This window comes from Diceros bicornis, chromosome 13 (genome assembly GCF_020826845.1).
Source record: "Diceros bicornis minor isolate mBicDic1 chromosome 13, mDicBic1.mat.cur, whole genome shotgun sequence".
NCBI classification, from domain to species: Eukaryota; Metazoa; Chordata; class Mammalia; order Perissodactyla; family Rhinocerotidae; genus Diceros; species Diceros bicornis.
Window position 1 is genome coordinate 46,059,387 of NC_080752.1, and position 24,066 is coordinate 46,083,452.

A 24,066-nucleotide genomic window follows, 5' to 3' on the forward strand; every position below is an offset into this window, starting at 1 on the left:
TGACTACGAAGAGGCACCAAGGAATTTGGGAAAGCTGTCAAAACTGTTCTATATCTTGATTGTGGTGGCTACAAGAATATATGCATTTGTCAAAACCTACAAAAGTGTATACTCGGGCCGGCCCCGTGGCTTAGCGGTTAAGCGCACACGCTCCGCTGCTGGCGGCCCGGGCTCGGATCCCAGGCGAGCACCGACGCACCGCCTCTCTGGCCATGCTGAGGCGGCATCCCACATACAGCAACTAGAATGGATGTGCAACTACGACATACAACTATCTACCAGGGCTTTGGGGGAAAAATAAATAAATAAAATCTTTAAAAAAAATTAAAAAAAAAAGTGTATACTAAAATAATGGTGAATTTTACTGTATGTAAATTATATCTTAAAAATGGGAAAAAAATAATTATACAAGAGGTAGAATACCATTATAAAGGACTAACAGGGTTTTCCCCATTCTAAGAACCTAAGAAAATAATTCAAACTGCAAATATTGATGAACAAAAATATTCATTACAGCACCACCTACAATAGTAAAAAATTTAGAAACCTAAGTGATCAATATAAAGAAATATTATAGAAAAAAATGAGGCCATTAAACAGAATGGAATATTATATAACCTTAAAACTGTCTACGGAAATATTCTGTCATAAGAAAATATTTTGATTTATTACACCAAAAAAAGACAGAAAACTATAATCACAGAAATGTTTTTATCTCAACTTGTTCCACAAAGGATTTAGAATGACTTAAAAAATCAAATAATTTCAACTAATGAGAAAATTAAAGCAAAGGGAAAATGAGAACCTAGTTTATAAAGTGTATACAATTAAGTCCTACACACTTGCTAAAAATGAGCCATAAATTTAGTCTAATCTTTCCAACCATTAACCAAAACAGAGAAATAATCAGTAAAAATTCACACCACCCATCAGATGGGGAAAAGAAAAAAAAAAAGTAAAGCTCAAGAAACAATCATCCTTTTTATTGAGAGCAAAGAGAAGATTTTCCTGTCTATAAATATAGTATAATCATTTAGTTACCTTTTTTCAAGTTCTAAATAAAAACACTAGATGGATATCTTACAAAAAGTAAACTAACAGTAAATTCTTTTTTTTTTTTTAATTTTATTTATTTTTTCCCCCAAAGCCCCAGGAGACAGTTGTATGTCATAGCTGCACATCCTTCTAGTTGCTGCATGTGGGACGCGGCCTCAGCATGGCCGGAGAAGCAGTGCCTCGGTGCGCACCCGGGATCCAATCCCGGGCCGCCAGCAGCGGAGCGCGCGCACTTAACCGCTAAGCCACGGGGCTGACCCAACAGTAGATTCTTACAGAAGGCTGAATTACAGTTGGTGGTTGGGTTTTTTTGCCTTGTTTCTTGGGTGTTTTTATTTTTATAATTTTGTAATTGTCTATACTTTCCAAAATATTTACAATGGGCATTTACTGATTTTAGAATTCAAAAACAACCTACAAATCATTATTTTTAATGGAAGGGGAAAAACGTTTTATTTGATTTTTATTTTTTTTATAATTTTTTTTATTTATTTATTTTTCCCCCAAAGTCCCAGTAGGTAGTTGTATGTCATAGTTGCACATCCTTCTAGTTGCTGTATGTGGGACGCGGCCTCAGCATGGCCGGAGAAGCGGTGCGTCGGTGCGCGCCTGGGACCTGAACGTGGGTCGCCAGCAGTGGAGCGCGCACACTTAACCACTAAGCCACGGGGCCGGCCCATGATTTTTAAATCACTGTTTTTTGAGGATACACAGAATGGAATTAGGGCATGGAAAGAGTCCTTAGTTCACCTGTAATATCGAGAAACAAAACTACATTCTGTGCCAATAAAAATGACCCTTGTTTTATTTCAACATATCTACAAAGGTGGTTGATATATTTTTAGATGTAAAGGGAATATACGCTGGAGCAACAACAAAGGCAATCTACACTTTTCAGAGAAAGTTTCTCAAGTTGAACAATTCATTTTACCATTACAATACAAATAGTTGGCAAAGGAAATAAGAGCTTCCTGACAGGCCTTCAGCCAGAAGGCCTAGAAAATGTCTTCCCCCATTCAGTAGCCTTGATGCTAACCCTTACTCCTCCTTTGTTTCAACACTGTACTGTTTGTAGTTTGTAAGGGAATAAGGAATTCTCCATGAGGGGCCGGCCCGGTGGCTTAGCAGTTAGGTGCGCGCGCTGCGCTGCTGGCAGCCCAGGTTCGGATCCCGGGTGCGCACCGACGCACCGCTTCTCCAGCCATGCTGAGGGGCGTCGCACATACAGCAACTAGAAGGATGAGCAACTATGACATACAACTATCTACTGGGGCTTTGGAGGGGGAAAAAAAAAGGAGGAGGACTGGCAATAGATGTTAGCTCAGAGCCGGTCTTCCTCAGCAAAAAGAGGAGGATTAGCATGGATGTTAGCTCAGGGCTGATCTTCCTCACACACACACACACACACAAAAGGGAATTCTCCATGAGTAAGTCTATCCAAATAAATCACAGCAACATAATTAAGACAGCAGCTACTGAGCAGATAAAACAGCTCATTCTGGACTTTATGATCCTAAGAGAGAACATAATACATAATCCAAAACTGTATCTGTGGGGAAAAACATTTTAAGAGTTCTATCTCCTCTGAACAACAACAAAAAAATTTAAGATGAACTAATCAAAATATCAGTGATTCCTAAATAGAACATAAGGGTAGAAACAGAGTTTAAGAATCTTTTAAGCACTGGTATGTATTAATTTGCGTGGCTTGTTTCTCTACAGAACTCCACCTTATGTTACGCAAATAATAAACCTTCATTTGCTCCTTTTTGAGAACAGCTACTATCTTCAGTTTCTTGCCCTGTAGTCTGTATTACGATAAGGTCATGAAGCATGCAAGTTTTCCCTCTGGGAGATGACAGGGACTTGAGGTATAGCAAATTTATTAGGTTTTAAACTTGGAGACTATAAGTGCCATGGAACAATGCTTGAAATTGGATTTAAAAATCAAAACACATGTTTTTTTCCCTCTCGTTAAAAATATGGCTTTTATGTAATTCTGAATTCTAAAAACAATAAATCCTCACTGTAAACATTTTAGAAACTAGAGAAAATTACAAAATGGTGATAAAGGCTATTCAAGCAGGGAAGGGGAACAGAGTTGCAATTTAAATAATGTTCTGGAAGGCCTCACTGAGAAGGTAGCATTTAAAGCAAAAGGCTTGAATGAGGTGAGGGAGCAACTTTTATAGATATCTGAGAGAGGAGCATTTAAGCAAATGAAATTGCCAGTGCAAAACCTTGGGGGATGCATGCCTGTGATTCTAGAAATAACAAGAATGTTTTAATGCCATTCCAGATACCATTAAAATATAATAATTAAAAGTTTAGACCTAGGCAGAAAGCAGATCAGTGGTTGCTACTGGGAGGGAATTAAAAAGAGCAGAGGAAACTTCTGGAGAAGATGGGAACTGTCATTATCTTGATTATAGTGATGCTTTCAGGGTGAATACTTCGATATGTCAAAAGTTATCAAATTATACATTTAAAATGTGTGCATTATATTACGTTAATTATGCCTCAATAAAGATTTAAAAAAAAAAAAATTCTAGTCCTGGAGTAAGAATAAACACATCGATAAATGAGTCAAAATAGATCCAGGTACATAGGGAGACTTACTTTATTATAAAGGAGATCTTTCAAATCAATAAATGGTGCTAGGATCACTAGTTACCCTTTTGAGAAAAGTAAAATTACACCACGATTTCCTGCCTATACAATACACAGAAATAAACTCCAGATGGAGACTGGGTGAGAGACAACCTAAGAGCGTAAAGTTAAAGAACTCAAAAGTAAAAGACCAACACTTTTGATTACATACAATTTAAAACTCTGGGGGCCGGCCCGGTGGCGCAAGCAGTTAAGTGCGTGCGCTCCGCTGCGGTGGCCCGGGGTTCGCCGGTTCGGATCCCGGGCGCGCACCGACGCACCGCTTGTTAAGCCATGCTGTGGCGGCAGCCCATATGAAGTAGAGGAAGATGGGCATGGATGTTAGCCTAGGGCCACTCTTCCTCAGCAAAAAAGAGGAGGATTGGCATTGAATGTTAGCTCAGGGCTGGTCCCCCTCACAAAAAAAATAAATAAATAAATAAATAATAAAACTCTGAATTGCAAAAGACACAATAAAGTTAAAAGACGTATAAAAGCAGTCTTATAAATCTAGGAAAATAACATATACACCAACAGAAAAAAATGGACAAAGAACCTCATACAGTGCTGGTGCAACTTTAAATCGATACAATCTATCTGGAAAACTGTGGAAATACGTAATGTTTTATTTGTTTAATCTGTCAATTTCACTTCTATGAATATATTCTAAAGAAATGACTCCAGAATACAAAAATATAACTAAAATATTGTTTACTGTAGCATTGTTTATAATGTCAAAAGCTGAAAACAACCTAAAAGTCCACTAATCTGGGGATACAACAGTCAAAATAAATTATTGTACTTCCACGCACTATGGCCCTGAAAAAGGGTACAGAAGTATCTACTGACCTCAAAGTATGGCCACAATGTACCAAGGGGGAAAAGACTACAGTGTGTACACATACACCTACTTGTGTAATGTATATTTAGAGAGAGAGAATGATCCCATTTGGTTTAAAACTACAACACATTCATGAATCTGTGTTTATATGTGTAGAAAAAGTCTGAAAGGAAATGAATCAAACTGTTAAAAGTAATTAACTCTGAAAAACAGATTATGAAATTTTTTAGAACAATCACATACTATCAAAAAAACATTCCATTTTAGACAGAAAGATTAGGTGCTGCCCAGGGCTGGGGAGTGGGGGAAGTGGAGAGTGACTGGTAATGGGTACTGCATTTCTTTCGGGGTGATGAAAATGTTCTAGGGCCGGCCCCGTGGCTTAGCGGTTAAGTGCGCGCGCTCCGCTGCTGCCGGCCTGGGTTCGGATCCCAGGCGCGCACCAACGCACCGCTTCTCCGGCTATGCTGAGGCCGCGTCCCACATACAGCAACTAGAAGGATGTGCAGCTATGACATACAACTATCTACTGGCACTTTGGGGGAGAAAATAAAAAAATTATTAAAAAAAAAAAAGAAAGAAAATGTTCTAAAATTCGATTGTGGTGAAGGTTGCACAACTCTTTGAATATAGTAAACACCACTAAATAGTACATTTTAAATGAGTGAAATGTATGGTATGTGAATTATATCTCAATAAAGCTGTTTTTAAAACTCCACTTTAGAATAACCATAATATAGAACAAAAATTTTGCATTTTAATATTCACAGTGTCTGTACTTTATACTACACGTCCCAATAGAAACCTTAAACCCAAACAGCATCTCTTTAAAAAGCTTCAAATGGGAAAAAATGAGTCACTAGTCTTTAGAGCAATAAAGCATTGACAATATGAGGGTAAATTACAACCTTCACTCTATCTTCATAAAGATACTATCTTCTTGAACCTAGTAGATAATATTCATTTCTGGCAACAGAAATGAACCTTGACAATGTATTAGGTTGAAACAGTATGGCACTGTTTCCCAATACTGACTGGGAACAGAAACAAAGTTTCAACGTTTCACAAGTTAAGGGAAGTAAACCTTACTCCTACAGCCCCTCCTGTTTGCCTATGGCTGATGCCATTTCAAGAAACCCCCCCCCCCAAAAAAAGGCAAAACAAAAAAGCACAAACCCAGAGCTGATAAGAATTACTTCAGAAGTTAACGCAACCCTTCAGCAACCCTTCAATAACGCTTACTGGCTCCTTATCTCCAGGCCCAAAAGCCTCTCAGTAAGAATTCAAGACCCTACATAGTGTTACACCTTATACGTTATTAATTCAAAAAGACATCTTAATACTCTTCAAAATAAAACACTCCACTCAATAAGTCTCTTCAATATGCCCTGATGATATAATGTATCCATTCATTCATCATTTTACGAGGCACATACTATTTGCCAGGTGCTGCAGACAGAAAGCTGAAAGATTCTTCAAAAGAACCATCACAATGGTTCTTAACCAAGGTATACGTGAGGATCACCCGGGAGTGCTTTTTAAAAAAATACATGAATGCATCTCATCACTGGAGATTTCGATTCAGTAAGTCTGAACTTAAAGCCCAAGAATCTGCTTACTGAAACAGCTTCCTAGCACTTGTGGTGAAGGAAAAAGTAAAGATTCAACTCCAATACAGGGAGCTGAATACTTCAAATATGATGGTAGCACCAAAAGAGGACACCCAATCTTTAAGACAAGAGGGAGTAAAGGGGAAGGTTTACCAGAGATCAAGATACTTTAGTTGAAGTTTGAAAGATGAGGACGTGGCTAGGTGGATGAAGGGGGAAGGGGATTACAAGCAGAGAAAAGTCCGTAAATAAAAATAGTACAACTGTGTTGAGGAATTGCACAAACTGTAAAAATAGCATGTGTGTTCAGAAAGTTAACAAATACTTCAGTATAGCTGAAGTGGAGTGCCAGTAAAGAGTGGAAAGGTAAACTGGTTCAAAACACAAAGGACCTACATTATGCTATGTGGAGGAGCTTGGAAGTTATCCTAATAGCAACTGAAAAGCAAAAAAACAAAGTTTAGGCGAAGGTGAGACACAAGCATATTCATGTCTTCAGAAATATCGATTTGGCAGCAGCACAGAAAATAGCCAGACGGAAGAAGCAGGGGAAGGAGGTGGTACAGAAAACCAGTCCAAAGACTACTGTAAATGTCCAGGCAAGAAACATGAGCCTATCGAATAGGGCAATATGGATATAATGTTGGAACTGTTTGAGGCAGGAGGCAAGAATCCAAGATTCCTAGGTTGCCTGTAATGGAGATGCCATCCACAGAAACAAGATATAGGGAATGAAGGAAACTAATAAGTTCACTTTGAACAGGATCATGCCATTCACTGAGCACCTATTATGCATCAAGTACTGGGCTCCTATTATTAGACATGCAAACTAAACTCTTACTGGTGCCTCTAAACTATAAATATATGAGCAGCAAGTAGGGCTTAAAATGTGGTGAGATGTATAAAATGGGCCTATGCGTGTTTTAGGGAAAAGTTAACTACTCCATGATGGTCTCCAAACAGATTCGTCTGGTGCAAAGAGCATGAGCTAATTGCCTCCAACATATACCACCCATGAGACCTTAAAACACGGTACCTCACTTCTCTGACCCTGCATTTCCTCATCCATAAAATGGAAATGATAAAAACCAACAGAGTTACCAGGGGTTTAAATCATATGTAAAAAGCCTAGAATGGTTCCAGCACATAGCTTATGAAGTATGTATCATCATGACTTCTAGATATAGAAAGGAAGTACTCAATACTAAAATAAAATGACCTCTAAATCTCACTAGATACACTCAACCTATCTCTGTCCAACACACTTACTAATATTTTTTTATAAAAACAGATAATAAATGTAAAGGAGATCACTGCATTAAAAAAAAAAGTTAAATGATTTCCAAGATCTTTTCCAATACCAAAATTCCACTGGAAATGTATCGGCCAATTCACTTTCATTCCACATGGTAAACCAAGCTCTTAATAGAAAGTATAAGGTTTGTCTTTTTTTTTCTTTTTTAACCTATAAACATTTCAGGCTTTGTAATTTGGAAAATATAAAATGTACAAGAAGAAACCAAATTACCAGTAATCTCCTCACCTACACAAATAACAGCAATATTTGGCTATATGTCCTCCCAATCCTTTTTCCCTACATCAGTCTTAATGGAAACATAGAGCTTAGGGCCCATTTTCTAAATAATAAATTAATAAATGAAGGAACTGTATCTAATATAAAATTACTCTCATCTAATTTGTGTGCACCAAACACACTACCGCATCTCAGCACTCATTTCAATAGACACTCACTGAAATTCTCATTTTGAAACAATTTTCTTTAGAATTCCTTCCTCCCTTCATGAAACTGTTTAAGTTTCTTCAGAGAAAGAATATATTAATTGCATTGTTTTGCATCTTACTAGGCTTCTGACCCATATAAGTAGTATCTCCTTAATTTGGCCAATTGGGGAGAACAAGAACAATTTGAATAAATAAATTCTTAGCAAATTAAAGAACTTTTTTTTTAATTAACGGCAGGTATGGTGCTTTTAAATACAGACAATAACCAGAATTAGGTTAATGAACTGTTCCCTTGTTAAAGTCCTTCGGGAACTTTCTCTAATAGAGAAAAATTATTTGTCATTAGCAGATCAACTGACTGTATATTCATGACATCTAAAGAGTATAGCTCCCTGAAAACACCTGTTCTCTATAACGTAAGCACTCCTCTTCCAGGATTATAAACAAGTTTATTTAGGCTGTTAACTTGAAAACACTTTCTTCATAAATAGAGAAGAAAGTTGCTACTAGCCCCAGTAAAACTTGTCACTTGGAAAAATTCCAAACCCATGGCGCATAGCTGTAGATAAACTCACCCTCCCTATCTCTATTTCTAAAAAGCACTGGCACCAGTGAAGAGTCTCCATTATTTTTGTACCTGTACATCACAGACTTATACACCTTTAAAAATCTTTAGGTACCCAAAAGAAACGACAGCATATGTTCAGACAAAAACTTGTACATGAATGTTCATAGCAGTATTGGTTCGTTAACAGTCAAAAAGCAGAAACAACCCAAAGGTCCATCAACTGATAAACGGATAAACAAAATGTGGTATATATCTATATAATGGACTATTATTCACCAACAAAAAGAAATGAAGTACTGATACATGCTACGACATGGGTGAACCTTGAAAACATGCTAAGTCAGGGCGGGCCCGGTGGCGTAGCAGTTGGGTTCGAGCATTCTGCTTTCAGGGTTCGCTGGTTCAGATCCTGGGCACAGACCTACACACTGCTCATCAAGCCATGCTGAGGTGGCGTCCCACACAGAGCAACTAGAAGGATGTACAACTATGACAAACAACTATCTACTGGGGCTTTGAGGAGAAAAAAGGAAAAAAGGAGGAAGGTTGGCAAGACATGTTAGCTCAGGGCCAATCTTCCTAAAAAAAAAAAAAAAACACATTATGCTAAGTCAAAGAAGTCAGTCAAAAAGGACCACATATCGTATGATTCCATTTATATGAAATGTCAAGAACAGACAAATCCACAGACCCAGAAAGTAGACTGGTGGTTGCCGAGGGCTGGAGAGTGACTGCTACTGGGGTAGCTTTTTTAAGACGATGAAAATGTTCTAAAATTGACTATGGTGATGGCTGCACAACTCTGTGAATATGCTAAAAACCAGTGAATTGTACTTTAATGGATGAATTATATATCAATAAAGCAGTTATAAAAAAAAATCTTTAGGATCTCCAATTTCTACAAACCTGAGTTTTCCTGATGAGATTCATAAAAACACTAAGAAAGGTACTTAACCATGAAAGAGCACTTACTAAAGGCAATAAATAGACAAATCCATGTCTGCTAAATCTTCAGAAACCAATAATATGGCACTTTAAAAAGCAACAGTTCTCAAAAAACATTACATGAAAAAAACAAGAACATTCCTCTGGAGAAGGTCCAATAACTCTTCAACTGCAGGTTTTATTACCAATGCCATGTGTACCCTTCAGCCTCAAGTTCTTTAACCAAATTCCCAAATATTCAAGTCACCCAACCTATTGCCAATCACTGATGCCACTTCTCAATATTCACAGCAGGGAGCAAAATGCCACAGCAGTCCACTGAGCTGAAGCCACACTCCCATTATGGCTCCTTACTAGATCCGGAAGATAAAGAAACGGAATGTAAAAAATAGGGAAGAAGGGTCAGAAATCCCTCGACATCAACAAACTCTTACTGACCCTCTCCTCAGCACTTACTACTCTCTTGGCATTGTGTTAGTCGTCAGTTCTGTGTTCCTCTGCGAGTGTTAAGCCATTCCCCAACAGTGCCTAGACAGATTCTAAGAGTTAGAACTTTTTCTTTTTTTAAGTATTCTTTCCACAATACCCAGAAGCATAATTCTGTACTCAGGCTCAACCTATAGAAAGTATTCAGCAAATGCTGCTGCCTGAGAGAAAATGGACACACGCACAAAAGATGTGTCTCTCTTCTGCAAGTACAAGAGAGGTGTAATGAAAAACAATATCATCACATTACTTTACAGTTTACAAAGCACTTCAATCTCATCCATAACTGAAAACTGAAACACAGCTCTTCCTGAGCAACTACTGTGTTTTTCTCTAAGAATCTCATTACTCATCCCATTTCCCTCTTTTCTTTGGCTACAGGGACACTCAGAGCAAATTCTATAAGCCACCACACTCTAGTACGTCTTTTTTTTTTCCTGGTGAGGAAGATCAGCCCTGAGCTAACATCCATGCCAATCCTCCTCTTTTTGCTGAGGAAGACTGGCCCTGGGCTAACATCTATGCCCATCTTCCTCCACTTTATATGGGACACCGCCACAGCATGGCCTGACAAGCGGTGCTTCGGTGCGCGCCCGGGATCCGAACCCAGGCTGCCAGCAGCGGAGCATGCGCACTTAACCGTTACGCCGTGGGGCCGGCCCCCTAGTACATATTCTTAAATTCTAAATTTACCCCCTTCATTTCCCTGACATACCCTTATTTTTCCATTGTGACATCTCATTACCACCTATCGTATATTTTTTTTTCCTAATTCCACACCAAAAATCTTCCAAAATAGAACAAAGATATACCATAAACCTTCGCAAGTTGTCATCTAGGAGGCACATACACATTAGAGAAGGCACCTAACTAAATACTCCTTTTTTTCCACACTGGAAACTAATTCTTAAATTGGAAAATAATTCTTAAAGTTATAATCAAAGAAGACCTGTTGACAATCCTTTTGACCAAGTATGTAACATTAAGTCTTTGTGAACCCCAAATATAACGAAAAAGACTCTAAGAGTACAGTGTAAGAGAAAACAAAATATGAAGGCATGAATTACTCAGTTTTAACGCATGATGGTAACTAAATGCCTAAATGCTGAGGCACCTAAGCATCTACCCAGAAAGACAAGAGACTCATGGTCTAACAGTCATTCAGCAAGGACAACAAAAAAGGATCTCCAGGGAACAAGGAGACTCCCAGTATGGAGAACACTTGCACTCCCTCCCAGTTTAACATAGTATTTATTACGTAAGTGTAAGGATTAACTCACAGCCATTGGACAATAAGAAGAATGGACATGTCAGGGGTGGGTGTCAGCAGACCACTAGAAGATGGCAACACCAAGTGAAAGAAAAAGAAAAGAAAAAGTACAAATAAGAGTCCAAGAAAAATTCATCACTGAATTTTGCCTGGCTATCTAGAATTATCCCCCACCAGCTGTCAGTGTATGGTGGATACTGATACCTCCTAGTGCGAAAAAACACTAGCAAGTGACAAGAAAGCTCTATGAAGTTGTCCTCTCAATTTCCTTTTTCCCAAAGCAGAGCCTCCACCTATCTCTGCCTCTTAATATCCAGTACAGAGGCCACAGTTCAACTTATCAACCTTAAAATTTTTTCCCTATTTCATCATCCACTTTATCTTACAGCAGTTTACAGAGAAAACAGATTTCACAATAAGATAATAAAACAATCACAACAAGTCAAAGACTTGACCTTGGGCTTTGCATGATGAAACCTGTAATAACTTTCAGAAAAAAAAGATCTTAAGTTATAAAAATTACTGTCCAAATACAGAAAACTTTTTTGCAGACAACATTTTTAAATAATATTATTCACTTACACAGGAAGATGTGCTTTCTAGAGTTTTATAATATCCAGAGTTTATAATATCTTGATCCATATCTGTTGTCTTGTTTACTAGGGTAAATTTTACAGGCAAAAAAAAAAAAAAAAACTCGAGTCTTCTTTCCCTCACTCCCCTCCAAAGACCTTAATTTGGCCCAAAAATGAGGGCTTTAAAGTTTCTAACTATACCAAATACAGTAATTTTATGTATTAAATCAAGTGACACATAATATGTTTATATTTTTAAGGTAGGAAAAAAGATAAATACAGAAAGACCATAAAGAGTTTGCATATGTTACAACTTTTTAAAATAACCATATAAACAAATCTGAATACTCTTCCTCAAAATATTATTTTATGGTTTCTAAATTTCAGTTTTACCTAATTTTAAATATCTCAGTTTGCAAGATTTTTAAAATACTGCATACTACCTCAACACATGTTCTCAAGCTGTTAACGTTTTAAACCTTTATTTCAAGGGCCTCATGCTAATTATTTGTCAAGTTTCTTACTTAGAAAATAAAACTTCAATATTTAAAAAAACAGGCATATATATATTTTGGCACAGCTTAAAGACCTCACCTATTATAAAAAGAGGGGAAAACTGAGACACTAAGAGAATTTCTAAATCAGGCAGGAGAATCCTAACTTCAAAAGGAAAAAAAAATTTTTAAGTGTAAAAAAGTGATTGCTCGGGGCCGGCCCGGTGGCGCAAGCAGTTGGGTGCGCGCGCTCTGCTGCGGCGGCCCGGGGTTCGTTGGTTCGGATCCCGGGCGCGCACCGAAGTACTGCTTGGTAAGCCATGCTGTGGCGGCGTCCCATATAAAGTGGAGGAAGATAGGCACCGATGTTAGCCCAGGGCCGTCTTCCTCAGCAAAAAAAAGAGGAGGATTGGCGGATGTTAGCTCAGGGCTGATCTCCTCACAAAAAAAAAAAGAAAGTGATTGCTCATAAATGGGAGTAATAATGAGAGAATGGATATAAAGTACTTGGCACAATAAATAGTTCCCTTTCCTCCAGCACTGCTGGCTGACATCAGAGCCTATGATATTCTTTCCTTTACCAGCTCACTGGTGAGAGCATTCTGCCAATTTAATCTTAAATTTTCTTGCATTATGCCAAAAGGCCTTTAAAAAAAAACCGCTATGGAAATAGGCCCACCAAAAAGGAATATCAGCCCAGTGGATGGCAGAATGTGGGGCAGTAGGATTACTTCATATTGACTCAGTCTGTCTCAATAGAGATACGTTCCCCACAATTACTACTTAGAATATACATGTAATAAAAACAAAACTGAGAAAAAAAGACTTGAGCATTACTGCTCTTGAGGGGAAAAAAAGGACTCTTGCAATTATAAGAGAAAAGTAAACATCTATATTCATCTCCTTATTATCAAGTTTATTTTCTCTAAAATTCAAGAAAACTTATGGCAAAAGAATTCTTTGACCTTGGAACGTGCTACTTTGTTGCAAGAGTTTGGCTGGTTTGGTTTAGTTTTTAAGTCTACACTATTCCTAGGGAGGCAGAAATACACAGCACAGGCACTGAAATCACTAAGACCTGCTTCAAAACCAGGTTCTACCTGGTAACTAAGCTTCAGTTTCTCATCTCTCAAAAACAAGTATTACCTCCCTCGGGGGATTGTTCTGAGGATAAAATACAGGAAACATATAGCCCAGTGCCTAGAACATAAGGGCTCAGTAAATGCTTCTATTATTGTCACTGATTCTCAATCTCTTCTGCACTCCCCCAACAGATCGGATACCCTCTCACTTCTCCAGTCAATAATAGTAGCTGATGAGGGCAGTGATTCTCCACCCAGAGATATGCCCCTCAGCTTTTCAAATACACTACTCACCACCACTGCTTGACCTAGTGGCCTCTCCCTGCTGCCAGTGTTTCTCAGCATGACAGCTGAGCACTAAGATCACTGCTTTACCTGTGTGCAAATCCGAAGACCTTGTGGTCTTCCCAAATTCACTCAACACAAAAATCTCAGACACCTCTTGGGAAAGGGGCATGAAAAACACAATAGTCTCTGCCCTAGAATAGCTCAGTCCAGGAGGTAAGATCAACACCAAAATCAGAAAATTACTATACACTATAATGACTGCAGGAGAGATAACTTGTGGCTGGTCCACATCTGCAACACAGCAACTACCTTGAGTTCCCTAATGCTGCTCATTATATCACGCGTCAGGCCCAACAGAACTGTGCTGTGAAGAGTGCCAATTCCAAGTTTAGACTGGTTTAGGCCCCCTGGGTATGGAACAGGTTCTGCCATTTAACATTAACTCTGGTTTGCCAACTGATCTAGATACATCTGTTCGATAAGTCATATGTGATTCCTTATGATAGGGCTCAGCATTAAGACAGAGCCCAGAGGGAGCCTTCAATAAACACTTGATTTGCACATCACAGCTAGATTTTAGATCTCAGAGCTCTGCCAAGGGCTGACCCAGAGTTTGATCTGCCCACCCAGCAAAGGAGAGGCTAAGCACCTTCATTCTCCTTTCAGCTTTCACTCATCAGCCTATCATTAGGAAAGCCAACACAAGATTTTATAAATCTATAATATAGATTTTAAAAACCAATGTTTAGATTTTTAAACAATATTTAGCCAAATAAGGCAAAGATTACAGGCCTTCCACTTCTGCCCCCCACACAGATACCATCCAAACCAAACAACTCCTACCTTGCTCTCTCTCTACATATACAGCTACCTACATCTCAAACTCAACATGTACACTACCAAATTAATTACCTCAGCCCCAAACCAAAGTCCCCTCTGTATTTTCCTCTATTAATTCATTTTCCCAGGGACCCAAGATTTCTAATTTAACCACTAAATTCTGTGCATTTCTCAGTCTCATATCTTCTTTTCCACTGCTCACATCAGGGCTGTTAGAGTAGTCATCCAATTAATCTCATCCCTTACCCACTCCAATCTCTTATTGCCAACTCAATCTCCCCAAAACACCACTGGATAAAAGCCATTCCATACATAGACACTCAAAAACCCTGCTTCCTACTGAATTAAATCCTTGGCTGGCATTCAATGCCCTTATCTTGGTGTCAATGTCCTTTTTCTCCAATTTCATTTTAAGGTCAAAGCATTAGGGACTTGAATTTCTTCTGAAGCTCTATTATATGCGAAATCCTAGGGACTGGAATAGTGAAATAAATAAAATTTGATCCCCACCTCCAAGACTCCAAGCAAATAAGAAACAAATACAGTGTTATAAGATACATAAGGTACATAATAAAGACACAAAGTGCCCTAAGTGCACAAGAAGCCCCTTATACCTCATACGTCTTAGCGCCCCTCACCTACACATAGTAGGTGCTTATGAAGCAGCACTGATACTGATGATTGTTCCAGTAAACCAAAGACCTACAATCAACATGCTCAAAAAATTTCTGCTGAATAAGAGGATAAATTCCAACTCTTCATTTCTACTATGGTAAAGAACTATGGTACATGGGCTGCCTTTTTTGGAAGGGTCAGGGAAAGCACAACTGAGAACTCAGATTGGCAAGTGTGCTTGTGCCTGATGTGTTTCTGAAGCAGAACAGAAGCACCAAAGGCCCTAGTGAAAGACGTCAGTTCTTTCTGCTAGTCAGTACTCAGATACTGGCAATAGAAAACGAACCTTTGCAAATTCGGCCCATACCCAATTTCAAAGAATAGCCTGAGTAAAACATTCTAATCCTTTCATCACTATCAGGAAGTTAGGAAACACAGATCACGCTACACTCTCTTCTCAGTAAAATATGCTGGGATTCCAGCTATGGTTTTGGATTAGTAAAAGTAAGCACATTAAAATTAACCAAATGAGGGCCGGCCCCATGGCTTAGCAGTTAAGTGCGTGCGCTCTGCTGCTGGCAGCCCGGGTTCAGATCCCGGGCGTGCAACGACACACCGCTTCTCCAGCCATGCTGAGGCTGCATCCCACATACAGCGACTAGAAGGATGTGCAACTATGACATACAACTATCTACTGGGGCTTTGGGGGAAAAAATCAATAAATAAAATTAAAAAAAATATATATAAAATTAACCAAATGAAACAAGTACTTAGAACAAGAGGAGGAAGATGGTTAAAACCAAAAAGCCACAATCACTCCTCTCTGACACAAAACATTAGATGTATCAGTTCCATTTCAAATAAATTTCACTTGAGCAGCTAATTTGTTTATCAACTTCCTACTACTTTCAAGTATAACATCTTAAAAACCAAAAAGTCACCCACACCCAACAGGAAAAGCTCTAAAATATGTATTCTGCCTATAAACAGCCCAAACAGTTCTTAAAAGAATATACATCAAGGGGAAAAAGTATTCTTTGCTAAAAAAAGTATACCCAAAAATGCAATGTGCACATTAATGCAATGTGTCTTTTTATAAATGAATTGATCATTTACTATTTAGTATCAAAATGATAAGTGACCCAGTAACAGTATTACAACAATCATCTTTAAAACAAGTGACTGTTTAGTTTAGACCAAACGAAATAAGCAATTTAGGCTTTTAAAGACATTCACTGAAAGCAAATATCCAAAGTGGACAGCGATTATAAAAGCATTTCAAAGCTGAAATAGTGAACTTTTTTTACCTGATGTTCTGCATGAATGTTATCCCCAGTAGGCCATCGATGTTTGCTATTATTATAGCCGCCTCCACCACTTCCTCCTCCCCCAAGCTGCTCACCATGCTGCCTCTGAAAGAAGTAGTCCACCATAGCGTCGTCCTGGGATCGGCCTGCAACTCCTATAGATCCTGGGACAGGGCTGGAGTGTGTCCCAGCTGCAAGAGCCTGACTTGCAGCTGGTTGCGGCTGCGCTTGCGACCCTGCTCCAGATGTCAAAACAACAGGCATGTTGGGATTAGCTGGTTCTTGAGGGTGATGTTTCAGGTGGGGGCTGAAAGAGTCCTGCCAAAGCACTGCTTTTCTCTTCAAGACACATGCAACGCTCATTCCACCAACACCTACGGACAAACAGATTACAAAGGTTTAAAATTTGCACTTTTTAGAACATAACTTGATATACACCAAGATAAAAATACGAGCCCCAGGCCTTTTGCAACACATCATCTATAACCAGTTTCTACCAAGCAGCTAAACGCTTTATAACATAAACACAATTTTCTAAACTGAAACCTCCATTTTTACGTTACTGAGTTTGTGGGTATATGGACATAAACGTAGTTGGTGACAGGCACTCTGACAACGTATTGAGATCAGGACTCAACACAGCAACTTCAGGGAAACTTACGTTGTTACCAAAGTTAACAATACAGAATTCGACTGCAGTCAATGGCTCCTCTACCCAACTCATTTCCACCTTAAGCCAACTGTGGCAAATACTTTTTAAATGAACAAGAGCTTTATAAAATATCACTTTACAGCTGGAGCAGACACACACCAATAAACCAAACAAAAATCCAAACCCCATATATAATTAGCAATGACTCAGATTGTCTAAAACTTGAAAGGACTCTTTAAAATGTCCAATATATTCATATCTGCTCCTTGAAGAAACAACAAGGCCCCCCAACCAAGAAAAGCAACAGAATGTTCTTAGCCTGAACCTTCTCCTCAGTTGCTGACGGGAAAATTTCAAAATTTTTACCAATAATTTACAATTACTATAATTGTAAACACATCATTATTCCATGAGTACTTTGACTCCTAGAAACAGGATGAAATCAAACCAAATTCAAACACATTACTAAAGTAAAAAGTCACACTGTAAAAAAACATGCCTCAACACAAAAACAATTGTGGACAAATACACTGGAGACATCTAATCATCCATATTTCACAGATGAAAACACTAAGGTACAGAAAAGTTATGGGATGTGCCCGAGGCCATTCAGCTAGTGAGTTGCAGAAAAGAGATTCAAACCTAAATCTGTTCTGCACCCAAGCCTAGTTCTATCAACCCCTTGCTACTCCCCAGTAAATCAACACAGGTACTATTTCTCTCACCTGCATCTGCTACTCTTCTCTGAAAGGATCAACAAAGAACCTCCAAAATGTTACTATGAAACCTTACTATTTATGTTTCTTAAAATCAAGAACTCCATTTGTACATAAGATAGACCACATGTCAGCCTGTGGATGCTTAAAAAAAAAAAATTGCTACAAAGTAATTAATCAGTTACCAATTCAAACACACCTGTCCATAGACAGTAGAGTCTAATTTCAAGGCTATCAACATAACAGTCCACTGCTACAAATGCTTTATCTCTCCTTAGCCCCAGCAACATTTCAAAAACAAGACTCACAAGATTTATAAGTAATCTATTAAATTATTTCTCTTCATAGAATTATTAAACCTCCTGATAAAGAAGCATTTGCTTCTCACAACTAATTTATGTTTTGAAGCCAGAAGTAAGACACAATGGAATTTGTAATTTGTTCAAAGTCTAATTTGGAAATGCCTAGTCTCAATTAACAATTCCAGTCCATCAGCACCTTACAAAGGGTACTGGAGTAGTCTAGCTTTCTAGACTTCAGTTTCTGCTTTCATGAATAGAATCCTGTTCATGCTTAAGTATCAAACCCAGAAATTCATAGCTGTGTTTACCATAGGTCTTTGCAAAGTGCTAACCAGCTAATGAATGCCTTTCCGTTTGATTTTCAAAAGACCTCATTGCCCTCTTATTACCAACAGCAGCCAGTCCCATTTTTCTTCTACAAGGGAATATCGATCTAACAGTCTTTGTTCTAGAGCAAGCCATAAATCCCAAAACCCAAGTTTTAAAACTAGCAACCTCTCCGAGCCTGTTTCCTCATCTAGAAAATGGAAGAAAGTCTTCCTCTATGCCTCACAAGTTTTTTTTTAATCAAAATGAAATAACAGATGTAAAAGTTTTGGGTACATTTAAAGTCATTATGCTGAGACCCCAGGAAGTCAGTTACCACCAGTTAAGGCAATGGAGCTCCAGTCCATAAAGGATTCCTAAAATAGCAAATGCAATCTTTCCTGAAATAAAAGATTTGCCATAATACTTATCCAACAAAGACTTTCCATATGAAAAAGGTGTTTACCACTGAAACACACTGAACACAACTTCTAACAAGGGATGGGGGGCGGGGGAGGATTCCTATAAAAATGTTCAAACAAAACAATTGGCTTTTGTAAAGCTATCTGTATGCCCTGAGACTTCCTGCTTTACCTAATGAGGCAAGGCAGTTTCTCAAACAAGAGAAAACCTGGCAGAACAGTTTGAAAGTGAGCAAATACCTAAGCAATTAACATGTGTCTTGGGTAGTTTTGTAATATCTTGGCAACTACAGCACAAAAATTAAGAAATCGGTCACTTAAATATTAGAAAACATTTAAATTGCTGACTTTTAGGGAACTCTCAAAGCCCCACTAAAAAGTTACGCGTAGCATTTGAAATGTGACTTTTTTTTTTTTTTTTTACAAATAGTACATTATAAAAATTAGCATTTTAAGCAACTAGAAATAAGTGCTGATTCTAGTTACTCTTCCAGTTCTCAAACTGTCATTAAGGTGTTTTTTTAATACCACTAATAAAGAGTTTATTTCAAACAAAGGAACACGGTTTAATCTATCTCCACGGCTCACCTTTTTTTTTTACTAAAATGTTTAGTGGTTTAAAAGGTGTTTATTCTACCACACTGAAAAAAATATTCTGTGGTCATAAATTTTAAAGCAGTTCATCTCAAACCCAAACTAAACTTCAAACCCGACTTCAAAAAGCTGTGGCCTTGGACAAAATGAATTCAACTGAGGCTAAGGCAAAACTAACTCAGAGTTAGTTCAGAATCCAGTATTTCCCAAAGATCCGGATAAACAATCAACAGCCCCCAAGAGTGTTTTATACAGTTAAAATTAGCAATGGGTCAAAATGTTTATTTTGCTTACTAAAACTGCATGGGGAGCCACACTTCTCGGAGGAGGCTTGTCTTGGTGAGTTTTTATGTGTTTTCATACAACGAACGAAAAGCTAAAGCCACAAACCTATTGTTTCAGAAGTAACTGACTTCAAAACAGAACCCCAAAAAGCCTCAGAAACTCTCCTTCTTAATCCCAGAAAAAGTAGGAAGTGAACGAATTGAAATCTACAACTCAGAAGTGTTTTCTTAATTGAACAATAAAGAGTAACAATCCTTCAAGTTATGGGGAGGATAAAATCTTCCCTGATAGTGTTGTGTATGTGGGGTATTTTTGGGGGGGGAGGTTAACTGGGGGGAAAAAGTTACAGGAGCGTATTCGTCCCTTGACGTGGGAGTGGTACTGACAAGTATAACAAATTATCAATGTTTACCAAGAACGTTTCGAGGACTAAAACTACCTAGTATCGTGTGTGTTTTCCTGCTACCGAGAGGTGAACCCCTCTCTGAGTTCAGACAGACACGCACCAACACATGGAGGCTCAAAGAGGAAGAACCCACCAAAAACACAAGCTCTCACGGAAACAAAAGGCCACAAGCACCCAGGAGCCTAAAAAGCGATCTGAAACTTCCTGATCGCCACTTCTCCACATTTCAGGCTCGCAAAGTTCCCCTACGGTGGGTCTCGCCTGTAGACAAGGGCCACGGCTGCTTCTAAAGCCATTTATTGTTCCTCCTGCTTCGGCGCTGCCACCGAAGCTAAAGAAGTCGAAGAAACCCAGGGTGGCAAAGCATTCCACTCCATGGCCACACACAAGACTCGGAGCTTCGGAAACCCATCAAAAAAGCAACCCGAACGGCAACCTCGATCTTCGGGGGCTCCAACGGGGCCGAGCAGAAACGTAGAGGCACGTCTGTGCCCCGGGCCCAGGCCCGAAGCCCCGGCATTTTCCTCGCTTCGACCCCGCTCCCCACCCCCTCCCTCCTTTGATAACAATAGGGGCCTTGCTGCTGACTCCAAAACATGTACGAGGAACAGCGAGTGAGAAGCCTCCGCCAGGGCCCCGGCGGCTTTTCCAAAGCCCTTCTCACCCCCCAGCCGCTCGCAAACACCAATACAAAGGGACAATCTGCTCGCTGGGGGTCCGGAGCAGCGTTTGGGGCCGGCGGGGTGCGGATACTCACGGGCGGAGCGGTAGGATGAAGATGGATTTCAGCCCCCCGATCTTCTCTCTCCGGCGCTCTCGCTCCCCCTTACCTTTCACTCTGACAACATGGCGGCCCACTGGGGACTGGGCTGGCGCGGTGCATCATGGGATAGGCTCTGGCCCCGGCTCCGGCAGTGGCAGCGGCATGTGCGGAGAAGGCAGGCGGCTCTGGAACAGGTTGCCTGGTTGCCATGCCAACCCGGGGCCTGTGTGAACTTGGGGAACTCGCAGGCCACACTACCGCTGCGCGCGCGAGTGCCCGCCCGCTAGGCCAGCGCGCGCCGCCGCGGGCAGAAGGCGGGGTCCCGCGGGCCCGCTCGGGAGCGCCCGGCCGCGCACGGCGCGGAGCTGGGCACGCGGGGTCGGGGCGGTGACGCGCCACCGAGTCGATCCGGGACCCGAGGTGCCGCACTTCCCTCCGCGCGCCCCCCCGATTTCAGCCCCAGACTGTAGCAGCCTGCAGTGTTCACGAACGCTCGCTGGCTCGCAGGGCTCTGGCGTAACAGGTGCTGCGCTCAGCCCCTTTGCTACAGCTTTCTGGCTCCGTGGTCCTGCCTCCATTTCCCCATTTGTGAAGTGAAGAGGAAAACGCGAACGGCTGCTTCACAGAATTGCCGTGAGGCTTCAGTGGAATAAAGTGCTTAGTCCATCGCCTGGGATTTGTAAGCAGGACCACTGCCTGATTTGCGGGGTCTGGCGCAAAAGGAAAGTGTGCGGCCCCTTGTCCAAAATTGTTATGAATTTCGAGACAGCGATAACAGAACATTAAACCAAAAACAAAAGGCCGAACCTGTCTGTAAGCACTGTCAGTGTTAGCTGTTGTCTTTCCGTCCAGTTTGGAAAACGAATAGAAATTTGGCCATTTGATGAAAGTGACTTTTCCAATCAGCAGTATTTGGTAAGATATAGTTCTTTTGTTTCAAAGTAAACCCAAGATGGATTGAAAACTTAGGCAAATCACAATGCTGTAAAAGACTAGAAGAGGGCCAGCCTGGTGGCATAGCGGTTAAGTTCCTGCCCTCTGCTTAGGTGGCCGGCCCGGGGTTTGCCGGTTCGGATCCTGGGCGCAGAAATACTCCTGTAGCTACAACTCTACAACTATGATATACAACTATGTACTGGGGCTTTGGGTAGAAAAAAGAAAAAAAAAGAAGAAGATTGGCAACGGATGTTAGCACAGGGCCAATCTTCCTCAAAAAATAAAAAAAAAGATCAGAAGAGGATGGAAGGGGGAAAAGCTTTATAATTGGAGGAGGGAAAATGTTTATAATGAATCTAAATCAATCATTTTTAAAAATTGAAAGAAATGTAAACATCTGTACAGTAAAATGAGGCTATCAACAAAGTAGAACAAATGAGAAAATAGCTAAAGAATATTGCAATATGCATGGCAGACAAATGGTTAATCTTCATGATAAATACAGAACTTCTCTAATCAATTAAAAACAAGCAAACCAAAAGAGACAGACATAAAATCACTAATGGCCAATAAACACATAAAAGATAGCTAGTCTGGGGGTGAGGGGAAGAGGAGGGGGGAGTGAGGGAGGAACTGCTAATGGGTATGGGTTTCTTTTTGGGGGTGTTGAGAAGTTTTAAAATTAGATTGTAATGATGGTTGCACAAGTCTGAAAATATACTGAAAGCCACAGAACTGTACACTTTAAATGGGTGAAGTTTATGGTATATGAAATATATCTCAATAAAGTTGTAAAAATTAGGAAAAAATAACTAATAAAAGGGGCCGGCCCCATGTCCAAGTGGTTCAAGTTCCCTGCTCCACTTTGGCAGCCTGGGTTCACCGGTTTGGATCTGGGGCACCGACGCACTCCACTCATCAGGCATGCTGTGGAGGCATCCGATGTACAGAATAGAGGAAGATTGGCACAAATGTTAGCTCAGGGCGAATCTTCCTCACCAAAAAAGAAAAAAATAGTAAAAAATAAAAAAATAGTAAAAAAGAGAGAAACTCTCTAAAAAGATTTAAAAAATAACTAATAAAAGAAATGCAACTTTGAAATATATTTTCATCTATTAAAAACACTGGCAAAAATTTAAATGATTGTTAACACCCTGTTTTGGCAAGATCTTTGAGAAAATCAGCACTCGTATTGTTTAAATTGTCTGAGTATCTAGTACTTTCATTTTTTAAAAAGCACATTAGGGGCCAGTCCGTGGCATAGCGGTTAAGTGTGCGCGCTCCGCTGCTGGCGGCCCGGGTTTGGAACCCCGGGCGTGCACCGTCACACCGCTTGTCAGGCCATGCTGTGGCGGCGTCCCATATAACAGTGGAGGAAGATGGGCACAGATGTTAGCCCAGGGCCAGTCTTCCTCAGCAAAAAGAGGAGGATTGGCATGAATGTTAGCTCAGGGCTGATCTTCCCCACAAAAAATAATAATAATAATTTAAAAAGCATATTAATTTTTATTTAATAAATAAAAGAGTTTTTCAGAGATTTTCATTTCTGAAAAAGAAGACAAGACTTAGAAGTTAAAGCTCCTGAGCTCTGCTACTTCCTAGCTGTGTGACCTTGGGCAAGTTCCTGAGACTCAGCTCCCTCATCTGTAAAATGAGGATATCAAGGGACCAGCTCCGTGGCATAGTTGTTAAATTCACACATTCCATTTCAGGGGCCCAGGTTCACAGGCCCAGATCCCAGGTGTGGACCTACCCCACTCATCAGCCATGCTGTGGTGGCAACTGGCAAAATAGAGGAAGATTGGCACAGATGTTAGCTCAGGGCCAATCTTGCACAGGCAAAAAGAAGAGAAAGATTGGCAACAGATGTTAGCTCAGGGCAAATCTTCCTCACCAAAAAATAAAAATAAATACAATAAGGATATCGATACTCTTCTCACACAATGGTTACAATGGTTAAATGAACTAACGTATATTAAGTACCTGACACAGAATTAGCACTCAATAAATGTAGCTGTTTTATTGCAGTCGTAGTCTTGTATTCATTTCTGAATCACCAGAGACCAACATAATACAGGGCATACAGTAATTACTCATTAAATGTTTGTTAGATGAATGAATTCAACAGCCATTTAGAGTGTCAACTCAGATTTAACAACCCTAAAAGTAATATGTTGTGTTCAGAGATCCAGCTCTTCAGCCAAATCAGAAATTACTTAACCTCTCTGAGCCTCCATTTTCTCCCGTGGAACATAAGGTAGCATTAAATGAAATAAAGCATTTAGCCCCATGGGAGCCAGGACAGGAGCAAGTGC

At 39.9% G+C, this 24,066-nt stretch overlaps 1 protein-coding gene across 15 annotated transcripts in view; it reads right to left on the reverse strand.

Moving 5' to 3' along the window:
- The window catches only part of PUM1 (pumilio RNA binding family member 1), a 129,299-nt gene extending 108,313 nt beyond the window's left edge, over window positions 1-20,986 (reverse strand). For 3 of the 15 annotated variants that reach the window (XM_058553483.1, XM_058553482.1, XM_058553480.1), the window contains exons 1-2: window positions 20,883-20,972; window positions 16,370-16,743 (exon numbers count right to left, since the gene is read on the reverse strand). In XM_058553483.1, coding sequence (XP_058409466.1) covers window positions 16,370-16,732 — 363 coding nt within the window. In that variant the 5' untranslated portion in view covers window positions 16,733-16,743; window positions 20,883-20,972. Of the gene's footprint in view, window positions 1-16,369; window positions 16,744-20,809 lie in introns of all 15 variants that reach the window. The other 12 variants (XM_058553486.1, XM_058553488.1, XM_058553485.1 and 9 more) reach the window with 10 other exon arrangements.
- Window positions 20,987-24,066: the final 3,080 nt, after the last annotated feature.